General features: G+C 34.2%; 1 protein-coding gene across 1 annotated transcript; it reads left to right on the forward strand.

Annotated features, from left to right (window-relative positions):
* Positions 1-211: 211 nt before the first annotated feature.
* On the forward strand, positions 212-8,324 carry RSBN1L (Lysine-specific demethylase rsbn1l). The gene is made up of 3 exons (XM_035731451.2): positions 212-1,122; positions 2,409-2,790; positions 4,536-8,324. The coding sequence occupies exons 1-3, from the start codon at positions 302-304 to the stop codon at positions 4,917-4,919; spliced, it is 1,587 nt and encodes a 528-aa protein (XP_035586886.1). The 5' UTR covers positions 212-301; the 3' UTR covers positions 4,920-8,324.
* The last annotated feature ends 4,007 nt before the right edge of the window (positions 8,325-12,331 follow it).

The raw sequence follows: 12,331 nt of genomic DNA on the forward strand, positions 1-12,331 counted from the left end.
TTCAACCCAACCGTGATGTGAACTATTCTTATTTTAGTTACGTTTAGATCATTGCAACGTCTCTTCATAATAGCAACATAAATTATGATATACTTTGCAAATGTCTTAGTATTACAAAGGCAACCGAACTTTTCAGCACATTAAAAAATGTCTAAGAGTTTTGGTGATCCGAAAGGCGCAAGTATGAAGAAATCACTGACTTCTACTAGCTCGTCATGACAATATTGGATAGCACATATCAATTTCAGTATGCGGGCAGTTAAAGATTACGCTATCGGCGCGTAAATTGTAGTATGCTGAAATGAAAACACAAAAGTTGGCGTCACATCGGGAGTCTACTAACAAGTCGAAGGAAAGAATAAAAAACAAAAAACGTCTCGCGACAGGATTAGATAATGTCGCTAGTAGCAATAGTACATGTCATGCAGTCGTAACTTCGTCCAATCGCCACGACCCTTTGGCGCACATCATTCGTCTTTCAAGTAATCTCAAAGTACCTCGTTCTCCAAAGCGCCATTTATGCGACATGATCCACGTTGAGCACTACGAAAATGGTGGTGGTTATGCTTTGCATTCTTATGCTGATGAGTTAGCTCACCTTACGGCGGATGAGTTGGCTTTGTTGGCTCGAAAATATTTCAAGATATTATTTACCGAAAGACGAAAAAGAGGCATCCGTGTTCCTTTTTCCCATTACTGCATAGGTGTTGTCCATGGAGCTGCGAGAAGGATGCCGGAACTGTTGTCATATTTGTCATCTGCCTATCCTAATCTCAACGTCTCGACAAATCCCCTAGAACAGAAAAACGCAACGGAAACTTTATCTCTTTCACAGTATGTAAAAAACGTTCAGAAAACTTACGCAAACGGCATCTATCGGTTTGGACCACTGCATGCATTGAGTATTGTTGGTGTTAAAGGTGAGGAACGTGGTTTTTTTGACAAGAGTCTCATTGAGATGATTGAAAAAGACCCATTCCTAAAACTTGTAACACCATGGGGTGTCTTATCAAGTTTAAGTGGGATGGACCCTCGAGAAAGTAATGATGGGCCTATTCTGTGGTCTCGTCATGGAGAACAAACTATTCCTTTATTTCCAACTACCATGCGTGGCAGGAGACGGTGAGTATTTGTTCTGAAATATTTTTGTACATATGTGTATGTATGCATTAGTAAATTAGTCATACAAACATAGTGATTACCAATTACTTGGGATTGATAGTAAATTATCATGGCTCTTAATTCACGTGGCTAGTTTTCAGTCGCTGATTAGTTCAAGGTGACTGATCAATCTTCACCTCGCAGGAGAAGCTTTCATATTTGCAGTGTTAAAGGCCTGAAAGCTCATGATTCTTCTCAGTTAATTTAAATACACAGTAAATTTGGTCCGTGAATGTAAATTTACTACATAGTAGAGAAATACACTTCATTACATTCACTAGTTTTGCCTAGTTCATAAGGTCCCAGTACATGTAAAAATGCTGAACGCTTATCAGTGGTATTTTGAGGATTATGGATTGCGTTATCGCTCTCTTAAGTATCAGACTCAAAGAAGTTGGACAATATTATCCATGTTTAAAAACAAGGGGATCGGACAACTTTGCCTTATATTATCGTCTCGAGGTAATGTTTATTTGACTGGAAACTCAATTTCGTCACAATACTGATGAGGTCTTTGTGATGGACTTCAAAAATGATTGTTTGACTCTACTGTAGCTTATTAAATTTTCAGGCGAACAACAATAACCAATACTAACTTCGGGGAGATAACAGCATCCACTGTAGTTAAGCATTATTGGTTACTCTCAGCACTCCTAATATCGCGAAAATTCCCCCTTTCGGTTATCTTCATCTCTTTCTGTTTCTAATCCAGTGATTTTGTTTTCACAGGATTCCCAGTGCTGGGGTCTGTGCTACTGTCGTAACCAGTGGTTGGATGACATGGCTCAGAATCGATCACAATGTCGTAGGTGTATACACTCCTTGTCTTCCCTTGAACCGCGAGATGAAAATTACTTTATTACCTTTTATGAACTAATTCTTTCTCTCTGTATCATATCCTTATATGAAATCCTTTTTTGATTACCATTACAGTAACTGTTTCTATGAATTTGGTGTTCATCTAGTTGTGCTAATGAAGTATGACAACCTGGACCGATGAATATATGTGCCTAGTCCTACTTTGTAGATAACTGACTGACTGACTTTATATAAGTTAACTAGAATTCATGACAAACAGGTGTGATTAACTATCAAAGTTTCTACAATGAAGTGGGAGTAGAAGACAGACATCAGCTAAAAGTATTTGGTTTTGAGTGTTTAGGATTTCAAAAAGTATCTCATCTATTTAATATAATCAGCTCGAATGTCACTTCATAAACTTGTGTCGGATTTTGTTTATTTGGTAGTGTTATCAATGGTTGTATTACAGACGTGGTTATTGGTCGCCGCGCACTTGGTGGGCGTCAGATAGCGGTTCATGACAGGACTAATTGCCATGCTGACCACGCAGACGATGGGCTGTCTCGTCATACTACAGCAGCTGTAGGTTTACTAAAGGCGGTGTATCCCCATCGATCTGGAGAGGAATCAGAATTGCCCTATTCATCTTCCTGTCCCCTTCATTTCGAGGATGCTAATGGTGATTTAAATTCTAACACAAATCCATACGCATACAAACTAAACCAACCTGCTAGAATAGTCAAAGATGTGGTTGTATTTGATCCACGTCATTATGTTGATCTGATTGAACGATTACGCCTAGATATTATGGAACCTCCCGCAAGCCAGGTTTGTTTTTTTTCTTATTTTACATAACAAACCAATTAATTATTACATTACACCCCGGTTTCTGCTTTTCCTAAAGGGATCACCAACTTTTAGGATAGAAGTGACTTCATAACTAAGTTCCCTGGTGGAAAAAGTAAGACTGGGTAAATACGTATTCCTCACGCGACAGTAAAAGCAACTGGAGTTCTAGTTATTAAATTCATATCCAATAATTCCGTATAATCCACAAAGCCCACATGGGCGAATAAAGGTTGAATAACGAAGTATTTATTTATTAAAAATACAAAATATACCTAGTTAATGTTACTTCTGAATGAAGAATAGTCTTGAAGTAAAAAGATTCTTGTGAGGTATACACTTCAACAGTTACTAAAGAACATACTTGAAAATGATAATGTAGATAGTCTTAATAGAATGCATGTCACATTACTAACGATATCGTTCTTGCTGTGTTGTGATGCTGTCAAGCTACTGTACACTTTCCCCTATTTGTTTGGCACAAACTTAAATCAGTGTTGGTACTGATTCATTTAGAATGACTCATAGTTTGCTCCCCAAATGCCCTGGTATGGCCGAGAGTGGGGTGAGTTCGCCCTCCCTCTCGAAATTCTCTCACACGGCCACGCGTATACAGCCTCTGCCAGGGAAGTCCTACTCATTGCCTTCTCGTGGAGGGGGTGTTGTTTACGGAAATGAGAGGACGAAAAGCGAATGTCCAGCGCTTTAACCGGATCCCAAGCCAATGGTGCACATGGGCTCCAGTATCCTTCGGGAACAAACGGCGTATGAACCTATCGTTGGTCATCGGCTACCATGGGAATGCATCTCCTCACGATGCCCCACTGCCTTGTGGATCAGACCTTTAGGTCAAAGGCTTGGGGTGTGGCCCCCTAAGAAACCCACATGCTTCGGTTCGGGCACCCGGGCAGTATCACAACCCACACACAAATATGGTGTGGCGCATATATATTTAGTGCCCTCTTGTACCGATGTTTATGTGTTGAAATAAATAAATAATAAGATACTCATAGTTTCCGTCGATTATCCACAAGAACCAGTGAGTCGTTAAATAGTTTTATGTATTTGGTAGTAACCTCTATTTATTGTTCGCGTTTGTCGTATTATCTATTATCAAGGAATATTCATAAACCAGAAGACTCAAACTGACAATTTAGTCTATTCGGATGACCTTAAGTAATCATCTTTGATTTTGATGCTAAACGACATCAATTTCAACCTCTTCAAGACGACGAGTCTTAGTCAATACGAAATGTTTATCCATGGTTCCTTACAGACTACTCTTTGATAAGACATTAAACGTTAGAGTATTTGATGCCTGGTCCCATTTAATGTATTTGTCACACGGTAAAACTTGTTCGGTTGGATTCAACCACAATCAACTAGCAGTATAGCACAATCTTATGTTTGTTATCAATATTTCTAGAATCGGTTTAAAGCACTTAGTTGTCACTGGGAATTGTTTTCTTGTGCTAGACCAGAAAATCAAGTTCAATCTAGTTAATACTGAGGAATGTGACTAGACTTCAAATAATCAGTTAATGTCGATTCAGGTTTCAATAAATTTTAGAATAATACAATATAGCCATCGATTCATGCTTAATTTTCTAATGGTTTTTCATATAATTATGGTTTATTTTAAAATCAATCGAGGGAATTCCAACATTATTTAATAAATTAGTTCTCTCAGTAATCCTAGTGTTTACCTCATCAATTTATCTTAACAGTGTGGGTCATTTTGGGCGGATGATGGTGAGCTTAATCAGCTACATTCCGAAGGCTTTCGTTATGTTCGCCTGCCTCTTCGTGATAATGATATATATTTTATCCCACGAAATGTTATACATCAATTCAAATCTGTTTCAGCTGTATCAAGTATTGCATGGCATGTTCGTTTAAAAAATTATTACGACCAATTACAACATGATGATACAAGCGGGATGTCTGAACATAATGATTCTGATCTAAAAAATCTCGATCATGCCTATCAGTCGTCTGAATCCGTCAGGTCAACATCTGAGTTATCTGTCCCTAACGATATAAACACTAACAGTAACTTAAAGAAGTCACCTGAAAGTATCCATTCATCAGCTAATGAGTTAGCTAGTTGAAACCCACTCATAATTTCTTGTATTTTGTTTTAATTGTTGATATCTCATTGTTTTTTTGTAAAATAAGTCTAATATGGTTCGACTTTATATTCATCGTTTGTTTTATTCTTAATGTTGCTGTTAAATAGCTGTGTATGCATGTGTCACTTTTCACTGAACTCATTTGCAATATAGTATCATCTTTACATGCCATTTAATTCTAGTTGTTTCTCATTACTGTGATTCCATATCTGCTAGTTTATTTCCTTTTCTACTTGGATAAGTGTATCCAGGCACCTAAAATCCTTTTGTAATAATATGAAATTGTTATTTATTTCATGAGTTCCAGTTTGTTTTGTTTGCCTTATCATGTTTAATTTTTCTTATTCTGATCTTTGTTTCTCTCTTATGTTCCTACTTTCTGTTTGTTTTAAAATGTGAAGTAATTTTACAAGTTTTCATCACGAGTTTCATAAGTTGATGTAAAGTAATCCATTCCTAGCTTCTTTCTTTACTTCCTGTTTTCTTTTTCGGCAGGTAATAGGTGTTATTTTTAAACCAAAAGTTCAGGGCCTCGGTTTTGTGTTTTTTTTCGATTGGGGTAATTAGCGAAGTTACTTATACTTCCTTCAAAATTTAATCCCACACAGTGCTTTGTTGGAATATGAGAAACTAAAGCTCATCGTCATGTTGACATTATTTCTTGCATGACCAGGTTTTGTAAAAAAAATATATGATACTGTAGTTCTTAGCACTAATCAAAGCTTACAAATCAAAGGATTCTGTGTATTCGCTAAGATAGGCATTTTAAAGTGCAGTACTCGAGGGGTTGAAAGCTCTCTCGAACAGACCATTTTTTCTCTTGATATCACGCGAGTTATGAAACATGATCGCATTCTATCCTCAATATGGATTATAACGGCCGAAGCATCACACTAATCATTTGTGATCGATCTGTGTAAGACAGCGCGTGTATTAGTAATAGGACTAGGTTTTATTTATTATGTGTTTGACTTTCAATTGCTCTATTTTGTCGAAGCGATACTAGATGCTATCAGTCACTAGCAAATTTTTAAGCATCTACTGAATATTAGCACTTTTGAATAAATTTTCATCTTAAAGTGTAGTTAGAAGGCTGATATCAAGTGGAAGTTTTGTTTCAACCCGTTCTGGTGTAGCCTATTTTGATGGCCAGGATAGGGAATGGTGTTGTAAAAGTCCCTTTTGGATACAAAGGTCCAGTTTGCAAAAATCAGTTCCGATACCTTCTGAAGCATCTAAATGCAGTTCGCATAAATCATACCTTTTATTTGATGGGGGGTGTATTTGTTCACATTGTAGTTTTAATTTAAAGGAGAGATTTCTTTTTTGTCACACTTATTTAATTACATTGAATTTATGAATAATCATGCATCTCAGTAATCTACTGTGTTACATGTTTTTTATGTGATTATTAGAGATATCGGACGTAACAGGCTAAAATAGATGACTAATTGCTTGTAATGTCAGTACCCAAACTACATCCACAGATTTTATTTATTTTAGATGAGATATATAACCTAACTAATCAGATGTTAACGAAAACTATGTTTGTATAAACTATTTAAGGAATACAGAAATGAGTTTACTGACTTTCAGTACATTGACCACTGATGAATAATGATTTTTAATGGTCATACGTATTACGAATAAACAAGGACTGGTTCACTTTTGATAGGTAGGCTCCACTTATGAATGTTATGTATATATATGGATGTCAGCACTTTTATGATGAGATAGGGATAAGGTTGCAAAACAACTAATAAATACGAGGAAAGATATTCATTATGCGAAACTATCAGGATGGCCAAATTTCTTTTACGAAGTTGACAACTGTGTATTGGAGTATTGATGATTTACGAGTACTAGAGAATACCGTCAGCTTCATCCCCATTGAACTGTAGTTTTAGTAAGGAGATGAAGTATCACGAAGAATAAGCAGCCCTAGGTTGTTTATACTGAGTTAAAAATAATGGTCATGTTCTGAAATACGACACTTATAGACATCACTTTCCAAAGAGTTGGTTACTTTAATAAATACGTAGAGGTTATTTTTAGATAATAAGGTTAAGCACCAAAATCCAGTGCACCTCTTGTATATCATATCCAATTATTTAAGTAAAATAACTTCATAATCTAATTTTAACTACGAACAAATATACTGACCTATCGAAACCAATATTTTATATTTTTGTGTACAACCAGTCGGATATATTTAAAATAAACGGTACAAATCGGTTCATGAACGGTCCTATTTTAAAATGAAATTATTTTATCAACTTCGAAAATTACTCAAAACAGTTCCTTAGTTTTAAAATGAAACTGTTTGAAAACCTAAGTATTCATTTTTCTAGATGGACCGTATTTTTAAAGTTCAGGATGATAAAGAACTAATAAATTTCCATTCAACTGGTAATCTTCATGGTAAAACATGGATGATTTATGAGGCGACTGTTCATGGAAGAATGATAGATAAATTATGAGTATACTTGTAATTTAAACGAGTGATCGGGTTATTTGAAAGCTGGGATCTAAGCTTAGTGTCATTATTTCTTCTTTATAAAAGTGTTCAATAATATAAACAAAAGTAGTTAATAATATTCACATATTGCGAACAAATGCACTTTTCAGTTTTTATATATAGAAATGTGGTTATTAACACAAACATAAGTTTATGAATATAACATCGTTAAGTAACTTTCTATGAGTTATGGTGCTAAAATTTACAGTAAAATCAAAAGTCAATGAGAGTTAAGTTGTATGGTGTATCTTGAACAGAAAAATAATAAATTAAAATGCCAAAGATAAGTATTAAAAAGTAAATGAAAGTCTATTATTTAATAATTCTAGAATACCAAACAGAAAGTAGATCAGTATTCTTCTGAAGTCATCCACTGGTTGCATACATGAATTAATATGGAATTGTGTGACAAATTATATTGGAATAACTAAAGGAAATATTTTCATCACGTTTTCTGAACATATTACTCGAAATCTGTACGTGAAGGGAGAAGAAAATTCACAACCATAATTAATAGATACTGAACAACACAAAGGCCTTCAAACTAATTCACAAATATAGATCAGCTTATTTAATTTTTCTTTGTAAAAGCTGTTCCCAATAACCGTTTCAGACTTGAAAAATTATTTTTTGTCTAGTTTCTAAAATTGAAGGATTTAAAATGTTTACTTCTAAATGTATTTCTCCTAGTAACTAGGCTTTTTGTACCCTGCAAGAAACCTGAGAACAAAATAAATTCTGGAAATCTTGACATCCTTGTTTCTGTAAAAATCATTATTGGAACCAAATGTATGAAAAAGTCAGATCAGTTGGAACAACATCTTTCGATTGTGCTTTAACGGAAAAGGTAAACGTGGAGAGTAATAAATGTAAATTTGAGTAAAGTAATTTAGATCACAAATAGAGTGTATGTACTACTTTATAGTATTAAGTAGCATAACATAATGAGGAATAAAAAGTAATTTAACAACGCCTCTTCAAAATCAGCATGACTTGAAGGAGCGCTCTTTCTCATACATCAATTAACAAATGTTAAGAGTGAAAAATTTATGGTTTGATTCCATTGTAACTTTACTAGCAGGCTAACTATTTCAACCCTGATCCATAAAGAGATTAATAGTTATTTCTCCTATGAGCATGTACAAACCTCACGTCTGTTATACACGTGAAAATTAATGTCTTCTGAAACTTGTTTTCAAAAGTGAGTGGATGTACTCACTCAATTAAATATTTCATTACTTAGTGTTCCTCTGTAAATACAACCATATCTTCAACCTGAAACGTATCTATTTCTTGGTTTTACTGTGAATGTGATTGAAACAGTTCGCTAATATTTATCAGAATTCTGAACTAACCAGAATGATTACCATGTGTGTAGATAAGAACGTGAGAAAGTATATCTAAGTTATCGTATTCTGCATAAATTATCGCTCTTCACTTTGTTTAAATGGCTTCATTGTAAATTATTGTTAAATCATTCAGAAAGATTAGACTGTTGAGAAGATATGAAGTGTAGAAGTACTTGAATTTAAAGTAGTTTACAAAATAACTCCGATTGTAAGAAGGTGATAGGCAGGAGAAAAGAAAGCTTGTTGTAGGGAGCTACAAAGTATTTTCATAATATATATACATAACCTTTAATCGTCTATTTGAATTGTTCGACCTGTATATACGAGCACTTTTTCCATCATTAATTGGAATGGTCCGGAAAATGATTCTACAATGAAACAAACCACGTCAATATGTTAATCCATGAAATTCACATGTCTAACTAGTTTACAGTGCCACACCAAACAGTACAAAAAACAGCATACCAAGTTCCTGACTGTGTTCATTATCAATAAACTAAGTAACATATTCATTCCAACTTAGATCTTATTTGGTTCGTTCCTAATTGTTGGTTAGCACGACATGAAGAGAATTTGTGGTATTTTGTCCATTAAATGGTTAAAATGAACCATTCTTTTATTAGTTTATTAACTTCCTTCAAACAACGTCTTCCTACTCACACTTTGAGGAAAAAAACATTGTCTACATACGACTAATATTTTCAATTCATATAAAAAAATCCTGACGTGTCAATTTTGAAACCTGTTTGACATTACTTGTAAGTAGCATGAGTTGCAGAGTACAAAATAATCAAATTTAATTTTAAGCAATAACAAGATTGTTGGGGATGGAAAAATGATACACGTGTAGCGTTTTTCTTTGATCAACTACTAATGGCTTACTAGAAATCATTTACATATCTAAGTAATTATTTGCTGAAAGTATGAAGTTCATACTGGTTACCTAGCCTAGACAATGATCATTCCCCATTGTTGACTGTTGATTCACAGGGCTCCACAATTCACAAACATGTTTTATGTAGGTGTTATTTACATAGTTTGTTCAATGTTATGTCGATCAATCGAAATGGAATGTGGCTTGTGATTTTCTGAGGATGATATTCTATATTTTTCTCAGTGAATATGTTTATCGCGGTTATGCTTTGTCTGGTCATTCATTGACCGTGGTGAAATGATTAACTTTGCTTAGTTAACAAGATCTTTGTATACATAATGTGATGTAACTAAGAAAATCAACTCCTTTGATATGCTAATCTGATTTTTAGGCAAATGGAATTGTCCAACATTGGATTCACCAACTAGATTAAAATGCTAAACAGTGTAAACATTCTATGATTATGCGATTTCTTGTAGCCTGTTGACCAAATTATATTATTATAAGTGAGTGTTGATATAATTGACCGAACTGTATTGGGATACGTGCATTCTAAATAGATTACCTCAATATTTCAATTTAGTCACAAGTTTGAGTTAAAATGGATTGTAACTGACAGTGGAATTTGGCACTCACATTTCTCATATTCAATATCTAGGCAATCGGCTAACGGTGCACATATACCAATAGAGACTGATCAGTTGAAATTCTGAGTGATAACAACGAAAAATTACAAATGCTTACTAATACCATCACACGCGTCAAACTAGTCATTGGCTTTTCGTAATCAGTAGCTTAGTCAATGGTAAGCTGACGTTTGAAGTGATAGGCACTGCAATCCAAGACATGAAACTTACCAGTCCCTAATAGAACGAACCACATATCCTGGATTCCACCTCTGGACACAATCCAACTTTTACACTACTTTTTTCTTGCTTACTATTTATAGACACTTTTTATTATCAGGAACAAAAATAACTCATGAAGTGTTAGGTCCTACTCAACGCACAGTATGCTTTTTAAAGGATGAGTGACATAAGAACGCATCACATCATTATCATCATCGTCAAGAACTAGACAAGACATGCCAGTGACCACTGTCAAGAGATTAGTCACCGTAAATATAGTCTTGGAGGCAGTCAGTAGGAGTCCACTTAACATGCGGTAACGCCAGTCTTTGACTTTGGATTATATGGACTCGAATAATATGAGGATATTTACGTTGAATACGTTGCATTATATTATGAATTGATAAAAATTAAAAATTTGGACATGTAAATAAAGACTAGGTTGTCCAATAGCATAGTCCTTGTTATGAGATCTGAATATAATGACCTCTATAAACCTTGGGGGTACAAGTGAACACCATTAACCAGTTCTTCACTCAGACGAAATAACTGTTCAGTACTTACAGATTTTCAGTTTAAAACATTGGATTCATCCACAGTCTGTATCTAACCTATATTGTTGGTTAGAATTAAATTTGGGTTTCGTCAGATGAACTTTCCTACATCTCCGTGTGTATATTCACACTGAAATTTCAACACAATACCTTCATTTTCGAAGGTCAACGTAACTTGATCTATGTCATTTAATGTGTTGCTTATGGTTGATATACCTCAATAGAAATTCTATTCAGGTATCTGAAAATATTTTCAGATCTCGTAATCACCGAGTACTAAGAATATTTATGAAATATTATGGTCAATTTATTTCATGATTATTTATAATCAGCAAAATACATTCAGTTAGTTTCCGCTTAAAGAACTCAATGTTTCAGCTTATGAATTGTTAACTTAACCACACAAATTCAAACATTTTCAGAGGGAGAATGTATGGAAATACAAATTACTTGTAGTTTACATTAGTCAAAGAAACAAACAGGGTTGAAATTAAAATAATAGTAATAATAGTGAGTAACTGGAAACAAATGTGCTTGTTGTGTCTACATTATATTTTACATAATACGCACATCAATAATTCTGTTCATTGTTCATTGTGGTAGGTATCCTATTCCCAATAGTTTGTTCAAGTAAAATCATCACAACTAGATATATGATTTAATAGTATATACCGAAGAAGAAGAAGAAGAAGAAGAAGAAGAAATGAATAATATTTAGTTGTGTCTCAGATCTAACATGAGATATGAAATTAGAATGTACACGTATATTTGTCTGCAGAACTAGCTGACTTTAGAAAAAATATGTTTTTATTACATTTTTGAAATATCACAGTTTAGATATGTGTCAAAGTAGAATTTAAGTCAATGATGCAGCAGTGAATGAAGTAATTGTTATTATTTGAACGTAGTTACATCCATGTTGAGGATCATAACGCGATTTGTACCCAATAATCATCATTCTAAACTCCAGAGCACTTCCACTGGGATGTTCAAACTATATAATTAGGACACATAATCAACTTATTAATTCAGACTATATCAAGGCATTTATTTGAAGAACACACACTATCAATGATTGATCACACTTAATTTATGAAATCAACAAAGAAGAAACACAAATTTTTGTAATTAATAGTCCTCAAAATTTTCAATGAACAAATGGTTGACCATGGAATTTATTTGACTAATGATTTACTTTAAAGAAAGAGTAGTTCAGTGGATTACATACTCGACTTTTACAAACCATGC

This window comes from Schistosoma haematobium, chromosome 1 (genome assembly GCF_000699445.3).
Source record: "Schistosoma haematobium chromosome 1, whole genome shotgun sequence".
Lineage (NCBI taxonomy): Eukaryota > Metazoa > Platyhelminthes > Trematoda > Strigeidida > Schistosomatidae > Schistosoma > Schistosoma haematobium.

What these genes read in the sequence shown, in the direction of transcription:
- RSBN1L (XM_035731451.2), top strand. Translation starts at nt 302, where the DNA reads ATGAAAACACAAAAGTTGGCGTCACATCGGGAGTCTACTAACAAGTCG. An exon ending in ACCATGCGTGGCAGGAGACG is followed by an intron (nt 1,123 to 2,408) that starts GTGAGTATTTGT and finishes TTTATTTGGTAG; the next exon opens with TGTTATCAATGGTTGTATTA. An exon ending in TGGAACCTCCCGCAAGCCAG is followed by an intron (nt 2,791 to 4,535) that starts GTTTGTTTTTTT and finishes TTATCTTAACAG; the next exon opens with TGTGGGTCATTTTGGGCGGA.